We start from the raw sequence: 24,899 nt of genomic DNA on the forward strand, positions 1-24,899 counted from the left end.
AAGCTTGACACTGGACAGGAATTGGAAGCCGAAATATTAATGTTGGGTATGATCGCGTTAAAAAATTCCATGTAGATTTCGAGCAGCCTTCTTTTGAAGATGTTTAAGTGATCTTGAGCATTTGTAAAACTTGATTTTGTTTCTCCAAAGAATGAGGGTGTTTTAGGTTTTTAAATCCATTTCTTATGTGAATGAACTGCCTCAGATGCTGTGATGGGCATTTCCATCACTGCATACAATTAGTTGAAGAGTTTTTTAAAATACATGTTTGCAAAAAGAAAAGTATCAATAACTGGGTCCAAGTGTTACTCTGATTGAAGCTCCTCTTATGAAATTATAATTGATCGTTGATGTTTTTTGTGCTGAAGAATGATCTCAGTTGTAATAACCGTAGTTATTTCTCACACAGTGACTGCAGTCACTAAATGACAGCTGCTGAAAAAAATAAAACAGTTGGACAAGTTGAAAGACGCCAAAGGCTAAATGGCACAGAAAACACTTTAGAAGGCAGTGTGAGTTCCTGAAAATTTTATTGAATAATTGTTATAGCATATCCATAACTCACCCTTATTAAACCTATAATTAAAAAAACAACAATCCAGTTATGCAATAGAAAAGTTGAAACAAACTGACACATTTTAAACCAAGTGCTCACTAAAACATTCCCAAAAGTTCATCATGCTACACAATGTCACAGTTTTCCAAAAGCATCTGCACCTGATGAAAAATCGATTCCCTAACCCTTTCGCAGCACATCAAATTACTCCAAGCAAAAACAGATTTTTGTACGGACCAACAACCGCTCCCTCACCTATACTAACTATACGTTCTTTTCTCTTTTTTTTTTTTGGTCACAGGATCTGCCGAATACGATCGCCCAACTATCCCGGCATTTATCCACGCAATTTAACCTGTAAATATTATATTAATCATCGGACGCCACCGAGCGGACTGCACGCCATGATAGTCCTCCGGCAGCCCGATGGACATAAATTAAACATAAAGGAGCAGGCGACATCACATCACGAGGCGAGCACCAGGATTTTGAGGTAATTTGTAATTTAAACACCCGGCAGGCTATCGGCCGGGATAAACTACAATGAGTGAATGTGAGAGTAGTGTTGAATGAGGATGCCTCGTGTGTGTCAGCCTCGGTTGATCCCTATTTATCGGGGACGGGTAAACTACTGATTGTGAGATTTTGTTGTGAGTATTTTCGGATGAGCAGTGCAGATTGACACCAGAGAAAGTTCAGCAGGATAGGTCAAGAGCTAGTGAACTGTGTCGTTTTGGAGAAAATTGATTGACAGGCCTGTGATACAGTTCCGTTTTCTGGTATCTGGTATCAGCAATTCCTTTAGAAATTTCGCTTGCAATTTTTTGATAGGTTCTCTCAGGTTTTCCTCCGGTATTCTTCTAATGAATCTTTAAAAAATTCCACCAGTGTTTTCTTTGGATAATCTTCTTTGTATCTATTAAGGGATCCTGCGAGGCATTAATCCAGGGATTTCTGCAGGAACTACTTCAGTAATCTACCATAAATTTCTCCAAGGATTCCTAAAGGAATTACATCAGGGAATCCTTTAGAAACTCTTTCAGGGATTGCTTTAAAATATCTTAGAAATATACTTAGGAATTTCTCCAGGGAGTTCTCTGGAAAGTTCTCTAGTGATTTGTTTGGTGATACCTGCAAGGATATCTCATGAAATTGCACCATGGATTTTTTCATAAATTTCCAAAATAATTATTTTAGGTGTTTTTCAGGGATTCAACCTGAAGGCATACAGAGAAATGGTTTATTTAATCTTGGAGGAATTTCTGACAACCCTGAAGGAAAATCCTAGTTAAACCTTTGAAGTATTTTATGGTAGAACTTCTGGCGATTCCTTAGTAGATTTTTCTGGTGAAAATTCTCTGGTAATATTCCCAGTGTTAATCCAAGAAGAACTACTTGTGACATTTCTTTAATACTGGTAAAGCTTCGGAAGGAATTACTGGTGAAATCTTTATAGGAAATTGTGGTCAAATCGCATAGGAAATTCATTATGGGATCATTGAAGTTCATCTTGGTGGGATCCACGGAGGAACCTCTGGAATTTTCAGAGGAGTCCCTCAAGGAACTCCTGTTTTAAATCTCAGAAGGAGCTCGTGATAGATTCACTGGATGGTATACTGGTGGATTCTCAAATTACAGGTGATATTTTCATAAGAAATTTGTGGTAAAATTGTTGGAGGAATTGTTGAAAATCCTCAAGAACTCCCGAAGATATTCCACGAGGAATTCCTTGAAAAAAAGTCGGGGAAATCCCTTAATGGGATTTGCGGGATTGATTTCTTAAGGAATTCTGGAAGGAATCCCTTAATGAAATCCGTGAGGAACCCTTTGAGAAATTCCTGAAGGAATATCTTGAGTAATTCCTGTGATGAATTCCTTATAAAAAATTTCTGATGAAATCCCTGGAGGTATCGTGAATGCTTGGATATATTCGGGAAGGAATTACATACATTAGGCATCCCTTGATTAATTCCGTTAGAAATCCCTTTACGGGTACCGGAAAGAATACCTTGAAGAGTTCCTGTATGAATCTCTTGAAGGATTCCCAAGAGAAACCCCTGGAAAAATTGGGTAGAATCCCCTTATTAATTCCGGGAAGAATTCGTAATAAATAGCCTGATGAAACCCAGAATAACTCAAGAGGGATTCCTGAAGGAATCTTTAAAAGAACTCCTGCTAGAATCCCTGACAGAACTTCTGATGGTATCCCAGGAGGTGTTCATGATGGAATCTCAGGAGGATTTTATAATTAAATCTTAGAAGTTTTTCTAATGGGATCCATGAAGCAACTTATGATGGAATCCCTGCAAAAACTCCCAATGAAATCTCTTGAAGAACTCCTGATGAAATCCTTAGAGAAACTTCTAATGTAATCTCTGAAGGAACTCTTGATGGGATCCCTAGAAAAACTTCTGAAAGAACCCTATTAGGGATTCCAAGTGAAGTATCTAAAGAGGAGTCCTGACGGAATCCCTTGGGAACCACTGATGAAATCCTAACAAGAACTTCTATTGAAGTCATGATGTAACCTCCAGAAGAACTACTGATGTTATCCCTAGAAGAACTACTGATGTAATCTGTGGACGAGTTCCAGGTGGAATCTCTGTAGAAACTTTTCTCTAGAGGAACTCCTGATGCAATCTCTATAAGAACTCCTTTTGAAATATCTGAAGAAGTTAATGATGTTTCCTGAGGGAATTCCTGATAGAATCCCTGAAGAAACTCTTGATGGAATCCTTGTAGGAATTCCTAAAGATATTCTCGAAGGAACTCCATATGAAATCATTGCAGGACGTCCTGACCAAACCCCTCGTAAAACTCCTGATGGAATCCCTAGTCCTGATGAAATCCCTGGAAGAATTCCTGAAAAGAATCCAGATGGAAATTCTGATGGAATCCCTAGAGGAACTCCTTATGATTTCCCTAGAAGAAGTATTTATAGAATCTCTTGAAGAATCTTCTATTATAATCTCTTGAGAAACTTTTGATAGAATCTCTTGAGGAATTCCAAGTGAAATTTTAGAAAGAACTTTTGATGGAATCCCTGGAGAAACTTCTGATGGAATTGCTAGAGAGCTCTGGAGGAACTCCTGAAGAATTTCTATCCTTTGCCAGTTACGCGTATTTTGACCTCTACTAAAAGGTCGTCTTTAGTGTCGTGTATTAGACTAGACTCGAGGAAGCCTTAGTACGCGACACTGAAGACGACACTGAAAGTTGTCAAATATGTTGAATGTGACAAATATGCAGTCATGGGCAGTACAGTTGAGGGCGGAATACGCTTATCTGTCAAAGGGTATAAATTCTAGTGGAATCAAATGGTACCGTTCTAAATTCGGTTTTCATTTATTTATAGGTATTCCACTAAACAGCTCGAAGATTTACTTTCCTGATAATAAGCACTCTGATGAAATCCCTAGAAGAACTTCCGATGGAATCCCTGGACAAACTTCCGATGTAATTCCTATTTATTTATTTGGCTTTACATCAATTATCTTGATAAAACCTCTCCAACAACATTTCGCCAATTCACTCGGTTCATGGCCGCTTCTCTCCATCCGGGTCAATCCACTTAGCTCGCTGCGCCCCACGTCTTCTTGTTCCGACCGGATTCGTGGCGAACACCATCTAGGCATTGAATATATATAGAAAGCGTTGTGTTTGGATGGGCATCTAATTCTTCCGAAAGAGGTGCACTTTGCGAAAGAGGACCACGTGATTATTGAGCTGAAATCGAATTCAGGTTAACTTCTGCGTTCATGAGTCCTCTCATGGTGTAGTGGTTAACGCGCCCCAACTAGAGATCGGGGAGTCGTGAGTTCGATTCTCACTGAGAAGACGTGTAACTTTTTCGCAAATCTTCACATCAATTTGTCCATCTAATCCAATTGCAGATTATATATAATGTTTAGCTTTTCGGTAGTTGTTTATGAATTTGTTTTTTTTACAGCTTAGACAGTTTACAATGAATTATGAACAAAATCACTAACAAGAGCATCAATTTCAGTTTACGTCATTTCACCATCATAAGCAAATACCAAAAACTCTGTATAGCCCAACATCCTTTCTTTCACGAAGAACAGTGATCAAAGCGGTATGTGCTTGAAAATATTAATACCTTGCATGCACTGTATCCGAGCTGCATCCAGGAGAAACGACACCTCCATGGGACGCGGAACGAGTGGCAGAAAACGGTGCAATGGAAGCGTGATTGAGTGGCTGCGGCTACCGAGAAGTTTATTGCGTCAACAACAGTTTATTGCATTTTTGTGAGTTTAACCGGAACGATATTGGGCCCACAGGCTCTTGCTCTCCAACAGACAAAGTGTGTATCCCATACGACGAAGTAATTAAACAAGCGTTGTCGAGAACGGATCATTGCGGAAGGTTGCTAACCATATTCAATTTTTTGGTTCTCTCTGAAGAATACTTACAACATGACACAAAGTTAGCGGTCGAATGGATGGGTTCAACGGGGTCAGCGTAGGAAATTGATCTAGCGATATTGGAAGTTTTTCCGGTGCAGGATGTGGCACTCTGATATTGAAAGTGGGAGCAATCAATAGCTTTCGATAAATTGATGAAACTATCTACTGAATACACCCCATGATGCATATAGCATTTCAAATAAAGCAATCGTTCGAAACTACAAATTTATTGTTCTAATAGTTGCTGCAATAACTATAAGCTATTCAGCAATTTCCAGTGATTTTTTTCATCTTATTTTTGAAGTGTTGATGAATATCGTTAAATAGCTGTTAAAAAATTATCTAAAATTGACCAATACTGTTCATGCCCAACTAAGAAAACTATTGATGTTCGAATCCTTCGAATCGAGTTCCTGCCAATATCTCCTCCCATTCATCCTCTCTAAACGGAAGTTCAAGTACCTTTCACCGAAGCTTATTGATTTACCGATGATTGAACATGTGATTGAATACGTTACGGGTGTGTATTTCCATCTTCCAGCAGCGAGAGGAGTGTTTGCTTCCATTCACAACATTAGTCGACGATAATTTCTCGTTAGTAGTACCCTTGACGCTTCGCAAACAAATCTCGATCCCCCCAGAGGAATTGGGAGGAATTTCCCATCGAAGCGGCAACCTCAAATCACATGTTTACCGCCAGGAATACGATAAATCTAATTAAGCCTCTTCTCATTAACATCAGGGGCTGGTGAAAAGCGGCGAAATCTTTGTGAAGCGCCAGCATCGACGACGGCAGGGCGAACAGTCAAGACAAATATTTATCGTCATGATTTGCCATAACTGGTAGGTATCATGTGAAACGGCCGATCCCGCTTGCTTGGGCCGCCGTTGCGCATTCATGGGTGATTTCGGAGCACATCAGAGGCTGTAGGCTCATTGTTGCTGCTAATAAATCGGTAGTGCTATCAACTCACTAAGAGGGCCGAACGAATGATAGTCGATAAATCTGAGCAATTTGAATTGAGGTTGATTAAATGTAGATATATCCATTCGTTGTTATTATGTTTGTCTTCCTTAGAAAAATAGGAGGAAATAAAATGCCTTTAGGGGCCTTTCTAAGCCGAGTGGTTAGAGTCCGCGGCTACAAAGCAAGGCCATGCTGAAGGTGTCTGGGTTCGATTCCCGGTCGGTCAAGGATCTTTTCGTAATGGAAATTTCCTTGACTTTGCTGGGCATAGAGTATCATCGACCTGCCACGCGATATACGAATGCGAAAATGGCAACTTGTGTAAAGAAAGCTCGAAGTTAATAACTGTGGAAGTGCTCATAAGAACACTAAGCTGAGGAGCAGGCTCTGTCCCAGTGAGGACGTAGCGCCAAAAAAAAGAAGAAAATTACTTTGAACCTTTACCCTCTAATACCCAACCCCGCCTTTAGTCGGGGTGCACTTTGGAATTTTGTGTATTTTTTCGTAGCTCGGAAATCAAAATGATTTTATTTTTGGCTTAAACCTTGACTCATAAAACTCATATAAGGGAAGTTTTTTATGACTTTTGAAACTTTTTTGTATTTTTGAAAATTGTTTGAAAATTTGTATTCTTATATAACCTACAAATGCCTGGGGTTTATTTAACGTGTAATATAAAAAATCGTACCTTTTATATTTTTCTACTATTAACCTATAACAGAAGAAGAGCTTTGTGGTATTAAAATAATTCCAAACCTGTGTTTCCGTTAATTACACGAAAAAAAAAATATTTTCAGAAAATTATTTGAAATTTATTATCTTTGAAAGTATCGTGAAAACTTGAATTTTTATTGTTGCCAAAAATCAGTAACTAGAAGAGGCTTCAAGAAAAAATGAAAAAGGATAGGGATGTTCAAAAATAAAAATTATAAAAATCAAAAACCAAAATTCATAGATTTGCGAATAAAAATAAATCATTGCCCAAAACGTGTTTAGAACGATTTAAGATAACTAAAAATGATATTTAGATCGAAAATAAAAATGTGGGTATTAGAGGGTTAACCTTTCTGTTTTCTCGATGAAAGCATAAAAGCTTCCCCGGCAGCTTGGAGGCTGCTTCCCAGCATTTAGCAAAACGTTTTAGTCTATCCAGTGTTCATTCTCATAAGCGTACGACGAGTTTCAATAGATACCGATCTGATATTTTGCAACTGTTTTTTTTTTATTGTGCTGGGATTGTAAAAGTGTTAGTTGTGCCTAAATCAGATATTAGCTACGGTCAGATCAATCTTCAGCAAAGAATAACAGAAACGATCAACCTTTGCAGACATATGCAATAGGGTACAGACCAAGTGGAACTTAATCAAGGAATCTTCCTGGAACCAGTTTGATTCAGGCAACGGGCAGTCCTTTAACCACGTGGTCTTTTTTTTTTGGGGGATTTCAGAACATCCCCCTCGTGGTCATTTGTCCATACAAAATATTCCAAATTTTTAAGATCCGTGGTAATTGGCTAGACACCCCAGGTAAGTCGAGAACATTCTCAATCCAAAAAGATCCTCGACCGGTGGTATTCAAACCCATGCTCCTCAGCTTGGTCTTGCTGAAAAGCTGCCCAATTACCGTTACCGGCAGACAAACATAATGACTACGGCTATATGGGCCTCTGAAACATAAAATTTTCATACTCGAGTTCTGTTTCCGTTACGGCTAAATAAGAATAAGAAAAGGAATCGGCATCATTCGACAAGTCATAATTTATTGTTTTTTTTTATCTATAACTTCGTCTTGCCATCAAGTAGGCTGTTGAAAAACGCTTTTGATCGTCCCATACAAAATGACAGTTTCGTTCGTGCTCGTTTTTTCAACTTTCCCGGTGAATATCCTGGGATTTTTATACACACAAACACGTCGGAACCCCTGATGAACAAAACTGAGAAAGAATCATTAAAATCCGTTTACCCGTTCGTAAGCCATTTCGTGACATACAAACACCATTCCATTTTTATTTATATAGATTGAAACGGCATCTTATCGCAAATTAAAACTTTTGACAGTAATCGCAATTTTGGTATCAGTTCAAATGGAGCTGCAGTGGTTCCTTCCACTCACGAAATATCTATTGAGACTCTTCCAGAGATTTCTCTAGGAATTCTCTCGAAATTTTCTTCAGTGAATTCACTGAAAGATAATCTCTTTTGTTATTCATATAGCGGTTTTCCAACGATTTCACTTGAGTTTTCGCCAGAGATTCCTCCAGGAAGAACTTTTGTTCACCATGGGCTATTTTGGATCGGTTCTGTTAAGGCTCCAGGAATACCTTCAGCAATTTATCCAGGGATTTGACCAGGGATTCATCCACAATTTCTGCAAAGAAATACTACAGGGATTCCTCTAAAGATTTTGCAAGGAGCTCTTGCAAGAATTTCCCAGTGATTCCTCCATAGATTCCTCCAGTCAAATATTTACTGGGATTCTTTCAGAAAGTTCTCCAAGAATTCCTCCAAGATATGTTTCAGGAATATTTGGTAATTTCTCCGAAGATTTTTCTAGGGAATATCCAACGATTTCTTATGGTTTTCCTTCAGAAGTTCCTCTCGATAATCTTCCAGAGTATTCTCCATGCATTCCTCCATGAAAATCTCTACAAGGATTCTTTCCGAGATATCTTCAAGGATTTCTCCATAAATTTCTATATGAGTTACGCTACGACAATCTTTTAAAGGATTACACAGGATATTTCTCTAGTGATTTCTCCAGAATTTCCTCCGAGAATTTCTCTATGAATACATACGAAGATATCCCCATGTAGTTCTCTCAAGATTCGTACAGGAATTCTTGAGGAGATTTCTATTAGGATTCCTTCACGGATTGCTCCCGGGATTTTACCAGGAATTCCTCCAGAGATACTATCAGGATATCCTCCAGATAATCTTCTCCATATGAACTCCCTAAAGGATTCCTCAAGAATTTCCTCCAGGAATTCTACCAGAATTATCACCAGAAAAATCATTACAAGACTTACTCAAAAAATGTTTCCAGATAATCTTTCAAGGATTCCTTCCCCAGGGATTCTTTCTGAGATTTTCCTTTGGTGATTCCTCCAAGAGTTCTTCTTGAAATTCCTGATTCTCTCATGAATTCCTACAGGGATTTCATCTGACATTATTGCAAGATTTTTTCCAGGGATTACATAAGAAATTCTACAAAAAATCCTACAGTAGAAACTTTATATTATATGATTTTGGAAAAACTTTTGAAGGGGTCCATTCAGACATTTTTTTCCTGGGATTTCTCTAGATATTCCTACATGGATTCCTCCAAGGATTGTTCCCCAGATTTTTCCAGAAAAAGGGTTTTATTTATAGTAGGGATTCCTCCAGGAAATCATTACAGTGATTTTTTCTGGGACACCTAGAAGGATTCTTCAAGGATTCCTCCAGAGACGCCTCCAGGAGTCTTTCAGAAATTAGCTTAGATGTTCTTTCAGATATTTCTGCAGGTGTATCTCCAGAGACTTCTCCAGCTGGTAGATAATCGACTCTTACGATTAATGATAAATGCTTTTTGTCTACGCGTTCTTTATTCTAAAGAAATAAATGAAAAAATAAAGACTGCGGAGCCGAAAAGCATATTTGATGTTCCAGGGATTTCTTCAGGAATTCCTCCAGAGGTTTCCTCAGAAATCTCTCGATAGAATCCTGCATGATTTTTGCCAGCGATTCTTCCAGGAATTTAACCGGGATTGCCTCTGGGGATAACTCTACATTTTTTGGAGCTTTTTCATGGAATTGCTCCCTTTAGTAACTTATCCAGCAAATTGAGCTTGAGCTTGATTGGCCGCCCGTGGTCGCTACTCCAGTATCGCCAGATCAGCTGCACTTATACAAGGAACCAACTAGATAACTACTTGGGATTAACAGACACCCTCAGTATATAAGTGCTGTTAATCATCTATTTTAGGTGATAATGGTTCCTGCCTCGGCAGAATGCTGACCAATGAGGGGAAGGGGAAGGAATTGATGATGCATTCAACTGGCTCCCACGTTAGACCGTATATACCACTGCGTCTACGCCTGTTTATGCGGGAACGGTGAAGAGGGGTGGTAATATTTATGGCAGAGAGGCTTGCTGGGGTTAGAGCTCGCGGCTACAAAGCAAAGCCATGCTGTAGGTGTCTTGGTTCAATTCTTCTTCTTGGCATTGCGTCCTCACTGGGACAAAGTCTGCTTCTCAGCAGGCTTGCTGTTTGGTCAGTAGACTGCCTATGCATAAGGCGTAATTAAAGGCGTGCTATAATGATGGAAGAATGGAAGTGCAGGGAAACGGTTTTCATCCGTCTCGGGTTTTAGCAAATGCTATGAACTGTGATAGATCAACTGTGATATAATTAAGAGTGGAAGCAAGTGAAAGATACAACTACAAAGTAGGAGTCAAGGGACGAGCCTGGGATTGAACCCATGACCTTGTGCTTATGAAGCAGAAGCGATAGCCATTGGACCACCAACCCCGTCTATTCAGAAACTTATCCAGCGAATTCTCCAAAAACTTCTGCAGGAAAGGAGTTTCTGGAGGAATCTTTTTTTTTCTATCCTTATTAACTAGATTTTTAGCCCTGGGCTAGTTCATCTCGGGACCAACGGCTCTACTTCCCTTCCGAAGGAAGTCGTCACTGAAATTTTTAGTGACTATCTCGGGGATGGGATTCGATCCCAGGTCCTCGGCGTGAGAGGCGTGTGTTCTAACCCCTACACCAGGTCCGCCCCCCCCTGGAGGAATCTCTAAAAAATTGCGTATGAATCCCGGGAGGAATTATTATTCTTTTTGATAAAATTCATGGAGAATTCATAGATGCATTTCGGTGAAAATTTATAGAGGAATTCTTGGAGGAATCCTTTGTTGGATTTATTGGAGGCTCGGAACGAATCCGAAATTTGAAGGAGAATACCTGGAGGATTTCCAAGGAAAATCATTGGAATAACTCGTGTAGCGATTTTCCTTGAAATATGAATTGATGAAGTTATTTTTTATAGAAACACTATAAGATTTTTGGAGTAGAAACAGCTTGAAGAATCTTTCGAGGAAACTCTGAAGATGCTCTTGAACTAATCTTTGCAACAATTCCTGGCAAAGTTCCCTGAAAAATCCTTGTAAGAATTCCTGGCGAAATATCAGTGAAGATTTAACTTGAGGAATCACTAAAGGTATGCCCATGGACATATCCATGCAAAAATTTTAGGAATAATCTTTGAACTTCTGCTAAAATTCCTGGATGGATTGCTGAAGGTATCGCTAGAGCCTAGAATCAGAACCGGTCTAGAAAATCTAGTAGCAAACAAAAAAAATGCCTGGAATCTCTGGCAAATCTGCTAGTGGAATCCCTGTAGGGATTATTGTATAGGTTCTCTTGGAAGAATTTCTGGTAAAATCCCTGGAGAAATCTCTGGAAGAGTATCTGGTGATATTTCTAGAGAAATTTTTGTTCCATTTGAGCTGGTCTCAAAATTGTAATTGCTGTTCATTTCTAATTTGGTCGTAACGGAAATGGTATTTGAGTACAAAAGATTCATATAGCCGTTGCCATAAACGCGCTTCTTTTCAGCATGACCAAGCTGAGGATCATGGGTTCGAATACCACCGGTCGAGGATCTTTCTGGATTGAAAATACTCTCGACTTACCAGAGCATAGCAGCCATTCCATGAAAAAAAACGATCTAGTGGGTCACCGAATTCCGTAAAAATTTGCTATTTTGTTTTTTTTATCCGAAATAAGGATACACGTGTTTTTGGATTTTATGATTAGGGTGACCATTTCAAAAATAGAGTGACCAGAATATAGCCATTTAGCAACATTTTTATTTTTTTATATATCATAACTTTTGAACCGCTCGACCGATTTTCAATTTTCTTGGACAAAATTAAAGCTGAAGATTTTGACCTTAAAAAAAATTAACAAAAATGTTTTTTTACATGAAAAAAAAAAAAAATATTTTCCGTTTTTCGTGTTTCGAAGACCTCGGGACCAAAGGGGCTATTGCTGTTCTTAATTTTTCTTGAAAGTTCAGTAAATTTAACGTTTTTTATGGGATGAAGACTTAAGATTTCAACTTTTCAGAAAAAATATAAAACTCCGAAGAAATATTTTTGCATGTAAGAAAAAAATCAGGGTTTTATATTTTTTTTCTGAAAAGTTGAAATCTTAAGCTTTCATTTCATAAATAAGATTGGAAATCGGTTGAGCTGTTCAAAAGTAATGATTTTTTTTTAAATAGAAAATTCATTCCGCTGAGACCTACATTGTGTGCCGATGTAAAATGATTGATTTTTTATTTTCAAAAAAAAAATATATCTCAAAAAATAAAAAACCTACATCGTTGAAAATTTGACAGTTAACGTTAAATTAACTGAACTTTCAAGAAAATATGACAACATAAATAACCCCTTTGATCCCAAGGGCTTCAAAACACTGACAAAATGGAAATTATTGATTAATTTTTCATGTAAAAAAATATTCTTTGTGAAATTTTATATTCATCTTTTAAAGTCAACATCTTAAGCTTTCATTTCGTCCAAGAAAATTGAAATTTGGTCAAGCGGTTCAAAAGTTATAATTTTTAGAAAATTTTGCAAAATCGAGATTTTCTGGTCACTCTATTTTGGAAATGGTCTCCCTATTAAAAAATTCAAAAACACGTGTATCCTTATTTCCAATAAGGAACAAAACAGCAATTTTTTACGGCATTCGGTGACCCATTATAGAATGGTTGATAGAATATCTATGTACCTGCTACAAAATTGGTCAATCAGCAAAGAAAGTTCTCATTAAATAGAAGTAGATATTCTCGTAAGAACACTAAGCTGAGAAGTAGGCTCTATTTCGGGTGAAACGTAACACCGGAAACAAGAAGAAGACTTTTATGTTTAAGAAGTACATAAAAGCTGAGCTTCATCACAGATCCAAAGCCTGGCGTGCCAACGGCGGATTGGTATGTGAAAGACGGAAAAACTCGCGGAATGATCGGTTTGGCAGTGGAAGACAGTCAGCTAGTGTATATCATCCGGAAGAAGACAGCCAAGGAAATGAGGGACGCGTTAAAGCAGATTTACGAGGCATCGTCCTTGTCTTCAATACACTTCAGATCTTGCGCAAGTTGCGTTCCCTGCGGCTGTCGGAAGAAGCCGATCTCCCCGGACACCCAAAAGAGATGACGGATTTGCAGAACCGCCTAGAAGTGATTTTATGGCGAGTTTTTATGGCGATGATTTTATCGAGCCTCCCGCCATCGCTTGGCAGCTTGATCAATGTGAGCGAAACGTCGTCTCGAGTGCAACGGCGGTAGTGTGCACAGCGATGAGAAAGTGATGCAAAGTGTGAAGTCTAACAAGGAGAATAAGAAGAAGACATTTGCGTGGCCCATCTGCAAGGAAGAGGGATATTTTCAAAACGAAAAGAGAAGGAGAAATCGGCAGATGGTAAGGTGAATCTGGCTGCAGATGTACCGGATGGAATAAAGGTGTCTGATGGCTGTGACGACCTCTGGCGCATACCGATGGTACTTGGATTCCCGTGCTACGTTTCCTGAAGGACGTACACCCCGCAGATCAGCCGAAAATCTACCGTGCCGATGGGAAACGAACAAAGTAGAGCGGTGCCAGAAGCGGAAAGCTGATGTCAGTCACTGGTGATGGTGTGCGAACCGGCCACTTGGAGTAGGATGAGTCCGTGTTGTTGCGCCGTCGAGGCGCCTGTGAACCGGAAGCTTCTTAGGCGGCATTCACAAATTACGTAACGCTCTAGGGGAGGGGGAGTAGACTCAAGCGTTACGGCTCATACAAAAATTTGAAATTTTTCATACAAAAAGTGTTACGTTTACAAAAATCCAATTTTAGCGTTATGTATTAAATGGATGCTGCCTTACGACCGAAATCGCAGAACCGACCTCGCCATTAGCCTGGATAGCATCGGTTCGGAAGATCTTCCACCACCGGGGAAATCTTCGTCGGAGTAGGATAGATCCACCGCCGGGAACTGCTCTGAGTAGTACGAAACGTATTACCGGCTTCTTTCGTCGGAGCGCCAGTGAACCGGAAGCCATCCTCCAACTGGAATTGCTGAACCAACCTCAGCAACTAGCAGTCAACCAGGAGAGCTCTAACAGCAGCAGCGGAGAACGAGTATAGTAGAGTAGCGAAGTGCACATGAGTGTTCAGTAGAAGTTCAACAGGGCTCTGACGTGAGGCCAGTCCCAGAGTAGAATACGTCGTCGCACAGAAAGCTGTGCATAGCCCTGCCGAGATATTCAACCGCCAATTGGGCAAAACGAGTAGCCACATAGACACCGTAGAAATGTCATAGTAAGCAGCGTTTTTGACGACATTAAGCTCCAACAGCGAACTAAAAGAACAACTACCGGCTGTGACTGACGAAGTGCATGAGAATATACGGCCGAATCGGAACATTTCTAGTCGGTTCAACAACCTGACTCAATGAAGATGAAGAGGCGGAAGATAGGGTGGTGTTGTCTCTCGGATCGGACACTCCCAATGCGTGTTAACTGCCTGCAGCTGTGGCAAACCCGGAGTCTGAGAAATAACTGGAGGATTCGGATCCCAGTCCAGAAATTGTACGACGTTCATCGCGGCCTAACAATGTTATTGCACCCGGAAGATTATTCGAAGAGATTTTCGCTGCCGGTGATATGCCGTTCCAGGATCCGACGGAACCATCCGGCTTCAAGGACGCGATGGCCGGTGAAAAATGCGCAGAATGGACGATGGTACGCCTGAAGCACGGAAGCTGAAATGGAATCTAGTCAGGTGAGTGATACTAGGGATCTGGTAAAGTTACCTGATGCCCGGAAACCCGTTCGAAGTCGTTGGGTATATAAGTTGAAACGGAATGCTGCCGGTGACGTGGTAAAATATAACGCGCGACGAGTGGCTCATGGTTTCAGCCGGAAATTTGGGCAGGACTATAACGAGGTCTTTGCTCATGTAACCAAAAAAAACAACGCTAAAGACCCTGCTAAAAGCAATTTCTACGTGAAGACGGCATACCTGTACAGTGGACTTGATGAATAACTGTACAAGAAGCAACCGCCTGGGCTTAAACATCAAAGACAAGGAAGCATTGGTCTGTCGCGTGAGGAGGAACATATACGAGCTGAAGCTGATTTGGACTTCGTGACGTTAAGAAAGCGAAAACGCCAATGGAAGAAGGATTCACGAAGGGTAAGTCCAGAAGTCCACTTCTGGAGGATGCAACGAAGTATGGAGACTAGTCGGATTTGTACTCTATATTGCGATTAGTGCCAGGCCAGATATAGTAGTGAGCGCTTCGATTCTGGACAGGAGCTTCAGAGCGCCACGGGAAGAGGACGTGGTCCGATACTTGAAAGCATTCGAGTCTTTCGAGACTGCAGTACAGAACCGGCTGGAAAAAAATTGGTTATTCCGACGCAGATTGGGCTAGTGATGTCAAAACATGGAAAACGGCGACCGGCAACATCTACGTTGCACTAAGTAAGGCAAGTTAGGAGGCAGTGTGTCTTCGGAAGTTGCTTGAAGATTTTGGTGGACCACAACTGTAATCTGTAGAGATATCGGAACCAAAGTTGTATTAGTACATAGGGACGACCCGAGAGGCCTACGTGAAGGAATTGTGTGACCAAAGGGTGCTGAAGCTGGTGTACCGTCCGGACGCGTCCTACCGAAGAGATCGTAGCTGACGCTCTTACCAAACCGCTAGGTAGGATCAAGTTGCAGAAGTTTTCTTCAATTCTTTGTCTTGTAGCTGGCAATCTTTGAGAAGGTGAGGAGTATTGAGATCGACTACAATTGCTGGGTCATCGACCAAACTAGTACGAGCCCCCAATCGGCCGAAGGAGCGTGCTGACAGATAGAGGTAACAAAACGCAATGAATATATTTCGGCACGCAATGGCACCGATATAGAATCAACAAAGCAATATTTCATTTTAAATTGCCGTCCACTGACAAATTCCGCTGACCTCTGTTTCTTTTAATTGTTTGAAATTGATAATCGCACGGTTATTGAAAGAAATTAACCTCAAAAGCTGAACTTTCGGTGAGAAATCGCTGAACGGTCTATGGAATCGATGAACAAAATAAAGAAAAACCTCGAAAACGATTTAAACGGGAATTGAACTCTCGATCTACCGATCAGAAAGCAGGCTTATTACCACTAAACCAGCATTCAGTAGCTTAGCTTAGCTTAGCTTAGCTTAGACTGACTACACATATCGATGGTTGCTATTCCGTGATTGACCGAAGTCAGTGAAAATGCACAAAGAATCAACTAGAAGATCGGCTGGGATTGGCCATAATCTTCTTCAGTGTGCATAATTCAGTGCCTCTATTTATACATGGTCAATAACGGCGCCGGCCACGTCCTTGCAGTCAGGTGGGATTGGGGGAAGGAATGTTAGTGTGTAACCTTTGCTATTTGGAGACCGTGTTTGCCTCTGCATCTCCACAAAGGTTACTGGGAGGGATGTTTGTTAATGGGGAGAATCGTTGGGTCACAGGATTCACTTTGATAAGCGATTAGACCATATAAACATGCTTATATGTAAATATAATATTTTCATTTGATATGAACAATATCTATGTAGAGAAAAAATATGCCGACGCTTGACGTGACGAACCTTTCAAATTTTGTTGAATAAAGTGAACCTTTCGCAAGTCTACACTCGTAGTGTCGAACCATTCAAAGTTTTTTTAATTACAAAAATAAAGGTAAAAGGATGAAGCTGTTTTGAAAAAGAAAAAAATTAGACATAAATATTTTATGAATCAGAGTTTATGTCGACACTCGCAGTGACGAACCTTTCATAGTTTGTTGAAAAATCATATATACGTCTCACCGTTGTAACGATTGAAGGTGCAGTCATACATATTTTATAGATTAGAAATAGTAGCATGAAACGAGCTCACCAATTAAACCGTCATCCTTGAGCAGCAACAATCCACTTTCAGCTTCACTCGTTTGCTCGGCTTTATAAAAGCACTCAGAGAAAAAGGCGCGCGACCCGAGAGGGAAAACCACTGACGACTGCTCGGGCTTTCTTGACGCACTGCCCAGGAGCAAGCGTCAAAGTTGGAAGATCAAAAAGAACTAATCGAACGCGGCACTTTTTCACTTTACTCGACCGATGCGCGACTTGTTTGATCCTGCCCTCATCGCCGGCCTCCGCAGGAGCAAGCGTCAAGGTCGAAGGATCAAACACAACTAAAGGATCACGCCACTTTTTCACTTTCACTCGACCGACGCGTGACATGTTTGATCCTGCCCTCATCGCCGGCCCCCGCAGGAACAAGCGTCAAGGTCGATGGATCAAACACAACTCTACCACTAAACCATCATTCAGTAGCGTGCAAAAACAGAAACAAATGAAGCTCATGCGTGTCATAGCGGTTGTCGAATGGTTTCACAGAAGTTTGGTCCAAACAATGCTGTCACCGAACTGTTCGTTAGTATGTAAGCGGTTTACAGTAAATTTGTTTGCTTTCACGGTTTTTTGTTAGTAAAATGGTAGATTTCACGAAAACTCAGTATATTTTGTTATGTACAGCTTGAATTCGGTGATATTTTTCACAGTTATTACGAATGTGTAAGTGTCACATAACATAGCATTCTTCGATACAGTGAAACCTCCATGAGTCAATATTGAAGGGATCATCGACTCATGGAAATATCGTGTCATGGAACAGAAATCCTTTGGAATGCAGTCTCGAGGGGCCATCATAGTAACCATGAAATTTTGTTTCTAGTATGGTTCCATGAGTCGATATCGAGTCATGGGACATCGACTCATGGAGGTATCACTGTAGTACAAATTTATGGTGTTCCATTGCTCTAATAGGTCTCACAAGCCAGGAACCATCGTGATGTATCCATACCAAGAATCGTTCCGCTTCTCGCAGAGAACCATTCGACCATAGAAAATCGATAATTATAGAAAATCATTGCAGAAACCGAAACCCAAACCATTACAGTGTGGTAATTTGTATTAATAAGCAAGATGAAGCAATTCTGGCGCCAAGCACGTTATCACTCGAGTGCGAGTGGCCAAAGTCTAAGAGTTTGTGCGTTGAACAACATCTTAGAAGGTACTTTGATATCATGCCCGTAAAATCGACCATAATTAGATTCCAATATCGGAGAAAGGGACGCACTGGAAACACACATCATCATCGGTGAATGGTTTTGCGAAACCGCACTGCGGTCAGGCGTCGTGTTTTCCCAGGAGGCGTCCATTCCGCTGCAGCAGCATTCCCACCAACAGCAATCACAGACACAGGTTCAAAATTAATTATAATTGAATTTATTCGCTGGCAAATGTTTGCAGTTGTCGATGCGAAAGTTCACGGTGCGCTTCTTCTCGAGGAAGTGGTCGTGCAACTAACATCCAGAAATAAACAAAAATAGCAGCAATTGCGTTTTGTCAGCAGTCGGAAATGAGCGGTGGCTGTCGCCGGCGAGGGCTGTTCCGACTAGACCTGTGTGCCGATAGATTTTTAATTGGTGGCGACCAACACCAGCGTGGAAAAAAATAAACATAAAACGTTTGAACATATAAATATCCTGTAGAATTCTAGAAGAATCTGCTGGAGGAATATATAAATTTTATAGATAAATATTTGGACATACTTTTCTGCCCATAACTGCAAAACAGTCACATTCGACATTTTTGACAAAATGGAGTTAATACCATGGAGAGTCATCAAATGATAAATACTTTCGATCAACTTACTGAAATCTGCGAGATTGTTCTAGAAAATTCGAAACAAATACCAAGTTGTTTTGTCACATTAGTAATTATAACCGCATAACACATTGAGATTTTAAATGAGCCTCGTAATGTGATAGCAATGAAATTTCCCTCAGCATTATTTTCTGACAATTCACCTAGTATGTGATAAAGGTTGTTCAAAATATCAGCCTCAAATAAGCATTCTTGAGTTCCTGGTAATTTTAAGAAATTTTAGTTTCCTCCCATACTGCCATAAAATACTTACACACTTAGTATTACATTTACTCAATGCCTACTTTTGTCGAATGTTACAAATATGCAGTTATGGGCAGTTTTGTAATGACATATTTATATTTTTTTTCTGCCAGAACAATTATTGTTTATTAGCGTAAAACTACAAATGCAGCGGTGTTATGCTGTGTGTAAAATGTACCGGAGTCGGCTCCGGGGTCTAGACCCGACGACATAATTATGAGCTCCCTTGTAAACTGACAGTGAGAAAGGGCTGACACGTTCCGAAATACACTGGAACCAGGGGAAAGAGCAACGCGCCACCATCAAAAACCTCAACTGCCAACAGCACTGGCACTGGCACACTCGCTGGAGTATGGATTCGGTTGACAGTTTTCACATGTTTCACAAAACATACGCCACCACACTGCAGCTTCGACCCAAGCAAGGATGCACCAAACCGAATCGCACAGCAGAGCATACAAACTTGGTTGGTTGTTTGAGAACTGCCAACGCAGTTAGGTATGGTGTATGGTAACGACAGCAGTAGCAATTGCAATTTACTAAATTAAATGACAACTAATTATAACGACGCTGCACCCGGAGGGGATCAGCGATGGGGGGACATATGGTAGGAAAACCCTTCTAACATACGACCCCAGGAGAGAACCCGAGCAGGAACGAGTAACTCGCAACTCTCCTACCATATTTTGGTATTTTACCATAATTAGGTATTGTTCAGTAGTCTAGGTATTGTCCACACCTCAATTTGTTATTTTTATGGTATGGTAAATCAACTAAAAATATCTCATTGAGGTATTCGAAAGCTATCGTGGAATGCTATCAATTCTATGTGGAAACTTATTATGAATTAAATAGGTATTGCAATACCTGATCCAATTATCAGTGTGTTGTTTGTAGAATTATATGAGGTATTCTACATCTTATACAGGGCTCTGGTATGAAATATCCTAGTTGGTATTCTGCACCAATTTTCTTCTGCTAGGGAAGCGCTGCAGTGCTCGGAAACGACCAAAAGAGACAGCCACCTAGAACTATCCATTTGCTTTGGCTTGTGTTTGCTGTTTTGCGGAGGGCATGATTTGTACTGATGAGAAACGAAAATTTCGAAGAACGTTCGAGCGCTCTCTGACACGTTTGATGTTCGCCTGAAAGCAATGTATCCGAAAATTTCTGTTCGGTTTATCGTTGGGAGTTTATTTGCAGCTGAAGCGAAGATGGTTACATCATTTTTACCCTACAAAGATTCTTTTTCATTTTGCCATTTAGTAGGAAAACGATTCAGCAAATTAGAATTCACATCTCGAGTTCCAGAAAACCACCTTCTCTTACTTTCCCAATTCGGTTCATAAATTTGCCTCCACCCTGACCTACGGTTCCAGGAAATACACGTGTGCTGGAAAGCGACTTCCCGTAGCAATAACTTCGATTGCCATACGGATGGAAAGTGGCTGATAGCGGTGACTTTCCATGCGAAGACCAGCGGAGAATGGGGGTTAGTAGGGCGACTTGGAACCGGTTGAACGTTGAAACAAAATTTACAACTTTTACCGGTATTAGTGTTAGGGTTAGAAGGATCAGTGTTTCCCTACTTGACGGAAATTTAGGCAGACATGAATATTTGCATCAAATAAAGAGTTGTACAACATATTCGAACATATCATTAATTATATGGCGATGGCGCTTCTACGCTGAAGCCTCATCTAGACTTTCTGGACGCGGCGTTCAATATGGATTAGCCTTTCTTAAATCCGAACAGATTGCTTAATAGATGGCTTGCTCTTGAAGTTTATGGCAGTAACGAACAGCAATATTGATGTGTACAGGACTCCCGTGGGTTTCTCTACCATTTATAATAGTACCAGCCTCTGTTGTTCCCACCTATTTGGGAAGATGTAACGTTGCACAGTAGATCCGAAGATGTCTGAATTTTTACAGGCTGAAGCGGAAACAGCAAACCCGTCTATTCCGGGATAAAAAAGTGAAAGAGGTGGATTATCAGGAGATGGAGTTACCGTTCTCAAGAAACGCGGAAGTTCTATCAGAAGTTCAACGCATCCTGTAAAGGCTTCATGCCGCGAGGAGATCGAAAAGTGGAAGCAGCACTACAACGAACACCTGAATGGAAAAGACAGGCATAGAAAGTCAGGGCAGCGAAGGCGATGCCTACGGATGCCATTCAACATCTCAAGAACAACAAAGTCGTTGGAAAGGATAGTATAGAAGTCGAACTTATCAAGATGGACCCGGAGAGGTTGGCCACTCTTCTATATCGGCTGATAGTCAGAAACTGGGAGACAGAACATCATCGGAATAGAGGAAGGAAGGTGTTATATGCTTTATCTACAAAAAGGGCGACAAGATGGAGTGTGAAGACTACCATGCAATCACTATCCTAAACGCCGCCTGCAAAGTGCTATCCTAGATTATCTTCCGTCGTCTATCACCTATAGCAAACGAGTTCATGGGAAGTTATCTAGTAGATTTCATTGGATAAGAAAAAGCTCCACATATTTCTCAGGAATAACTCCTGGGAATTCTCTAGATGTTTTTCTATTGACTCTTTAGGATTTCATGAGTAATCACTCCAAGGTTTATTCCAGAAACTGTTCCTCGGAATACCCCGATTTTTTTCAACAAGTCTTAGCAATAACTCAAGGTTTTTGTTTGGCATTTCAACTCTGTCAGAAGAAAACCCTGAATTTCCACTTTAGGAATTAAATATTTATAGGAATGAACCTTTGGAATTTTCTTTTACCTTTTATTCCTAGTAAATTCAACCCATGTTTTTTCATTAGATAACTTTAGTAACTCCTCAAGCTATTCTTTAAGAAATTACTTGAGATTTATTACTAAAGCAAATATCCTTGAACTCCTTCAAAAAATTCTTCAGATTTTCTTCCCATATTATTAGACTAATGGACCAATCGAAAATTTGTTCAGAAAACATCTAAGAAATCGTCCAACAACTCTTTAAAATATTCTTTCAGAAATTCTTTTAAATTTCCTTTTTTTACAAATTTGTAACCAAACTTTTGTGAACGTTCTAAGAAAGTTAACCAGAAACTGCAAATGCTATTGAAGAATTCGCGCAGAAATTATTCCTGGAATCTTTCAAGGATTCGATCAGCAATTTTACTAGGGACTTCTTCAAAAGAAGTGATTTTCCGGAGAAATTTCTAGAAGGGATTCTTTAAAGTAATTTATGTAGTTGTAGTTTCCCTTGGAAAAATCTATTTTTTCACAGGATTTCTTCAAATATTCAAACAGGCAATGTTGCTGAACAGCGGTGGAAAACACGAAGCACGATGATTTTTCCTGGACATCAAAACAGAATCTGTGAATGAACGAGAATAACCGTTCGGGTGCTTCATTCGGTCGTGATTGATTTGTTTCTCCCGACGCTGTCATCGGGTGATTTTTCATCGCTCGGTTATGTGAACGGTACGATCCACGCTGCCTGCACTTCGAAGCAGGAAAATATTTACTTCGATCATCTTCATGTGGGCTTGCAACAAGCCGGTTCGCCATTGAAGGCGTGTTTGATATACGCGTCGGTAATTGATATATGTATTTAAAAAATGAAATTTACTTGCACGTACCTACTGTGGTTTATTTAAATGGTAGAAAACATGCAATCGAAATCTGCAAGATCTCTCATGTTAAATTTAACTTAACAACAAGATTACAAAAGGAAATTTTGTTTTATAGTGTGATGTTATACTTTTTTATATCTCGATAATAATAAGTGTTGAAATCGGTACATTTTGCGATTCGTATATATGCTATCGATGCTGAATTGCACCTAAGAATTGCCAGACAAATGTTGCTCAATTAGCTACAGAGAGGTAGCGCTCCAAGCCATAGCCAGCAGCACCCAGCCATGCTCGTGTTGTGATCTTCAAGCGTGCTTATGACGGATTGCGTGTACTCAAAACACGATGCGACCAGCAGAATGTTCACTTGGCTTTGCGAGAAGAAGCATTCTTGCAATGAATCACGAGAATGAACAGCGCGTGGATTAATGAATCCTGCGAGCGAAAGGGCTTCGCGAGCAACTTTTCGGTTTGCCCATTTTGATTTTTCGGCATTGCTTCCGTTTGCAGCTTTAGCTTCCAGCTTTAGCTACTACTATATCCTTCCAGCTTTAGCTACCTTCACGATACTGGGTTCGCCGTAGAGTTGAGCGAGCTCGTGGTTCATCCTTCGCCGCCACACGCCGTTCTCCTGCACGCCGCCGAAGATCGTTCTTAGCACTCGGCGTTCGAAAACCCCAAGAGCTTGCAAGTCCTCCTCGAGCATAGTCCACGCCTCATGCCCATAGAGGACTACCGGTTTTATGAGCGTTTTGTACATCGTGAATTTGGTGCGGGGGTGAATCTTTCTTGACCACAGTTTCTTCTGGAGCCTATAGTAGGCACGACTTCCGCTGATCATGCGCCTTCTTATTTCTCGACTAACGTTTTTGTCAGCCGTCAACAAGGTTCCGAGGTAGACGAACTCGTCCACCACCTCGAAGGTATCCTCGTCTATCGTAACACTGCTTCCTAGGCGGGCCCTGTCGCGCTCAGTTCCGCCAACCAGCATGTACTTTGTTTTCGACGCATTCACCATTAGCCCGACTCTTGTTGCTTCGCGTTTTAGGCGGGTGAACAAATCTGCCACCGTTTCAAATTTTCTCCCAATAATATCCATGTCGTCCGCGAAGCAAACAAATTGTCCGGATCTCGTGAAAATCGTGCCTCGACTGTTAAGTCCGGCTCTCCGCATGACACCTTCAAGCGCAATATTGAACAACAGGCACGAAAGTCCGTCGCCCTGTCGTAGTCCCCGCCGAGACTCGAACGAATTGGAGTGTTCGCCAGAGATCTTCACGCAGTTATGCACACCGTCCATCGTTGCTCTGATCAATCTTGTGAGCTTCCCGGGAAAGCTGTTCTCGTCCATGATTTTACATAGCTCTAAGCGGTCGATATTATCGTATGCCGCCTTGAAATCGATGAACAAATGGTGCGTAGGAACCTGATACTCACAGCATTTTTTGAGGATTTGCCGCACGGAAAAGATCTGGTCCGTTGTCGAGCGGCCGTCGATGAAACCTGCTTGATAACTTACCATGAACTCGTTTGCTATAGGTGAAAGACGACGGAAGAGAATGTGGGATAGCACTTTGTAGGCGGTGTTTAGGATGGTGATTACAAGATAATTTTGAGCCAACCTGTCTGGGCCCATCTTGATGAGTTCGGCTCCGATACCATCCTTGCCAGCGGTCTTGTTGTTCTTGAGCTGTTGAATGGCATCCTCAACTTCTCCCATCATGGGAGCTGGTTGGTTTCCGCTGTCCGCTGTGCTGACGTAGCCATCGTCTTCGCTGTCCTGACCTTCTGTGCCTGTGTTCTCTGCGCCATTCAGATGTTCATCGTAGTGCTGCTTCCACTTTTCGATCACCTCGCGTCTGTCCGTCAAGAACTTCCGCGTTTCTTGAGAACGGTACAGCAACTCCATCTCTTGGTATTCCACCTCTTCCAGGCGGCGCGTTTTGTCCTGGTATAGGCGGGTTTGCTGTTTTCGCTTCGGTCTGTATCGTTCCACGTTTTGCCGCGTACCATGCTGCAGCATTGCAGCCCGCGCTGCATTCTTCTCCTCTAAAACCTCCTGGCACTCCTCGTCGAACCAATCGTTTCTTGAGCTCCGTTCCACATATCCGATCTGGAAAACTCCTTCTATACACACAAACTTTGGAGCGGATTCACTTTGATGGCTGTAACATTAACGAAGAACGTCGCTGGTTGCCGGCACAACTGTATGTGAGTAAAAAGAGACTTCCAAAAGGCTTGGTGTCATGCATTTCGCTTCCGCAGAAGACGTTTCTATAGTTATAACTCGTTGTCATAGGAAATAAAGCGTTTGCTGCAGAGTCAC

General features: G+C 40.9%; 1 protein-coding gene across 2 annotated transcripts in view; it reads left to right on the forward strand.

The window, feature by feature from the left end:
* The window catches only part of LOC5563680, a 248,591-nt gene that overhangs the window by 213,083 nt on the left and 10,609 nt on the right, over positions 1-24,899 (forward strand). For both annotated transcript variants that reach the window (XM_021853633.1, XM_021853634.1), the window contains exon 6: positions 858-1,049. In XM_021853633.1, coding sequence (XP_021709325.1) covers positions 858-1,049 — 192 coding nt within the window. The remainder of the gene's footprint in view (positions 1-857; positions 1,050-24,899) is intronic.

Source organism: Aedes aegypti, chromosome 3 (assembly GCF_002204515.2).
Source record: "Aedes aegypti strain LVP_AGWG chromosome 3, AaegL5.0 Primary Assembly, whole genome shotgun sequence".
NCBI classification, from domain to species: domain Eukaryota; kingdom Metazoa; phylum Arthropoda; class Insecta; order Diptera; family Culicidae; genus Aedes; species Aedes aegypti.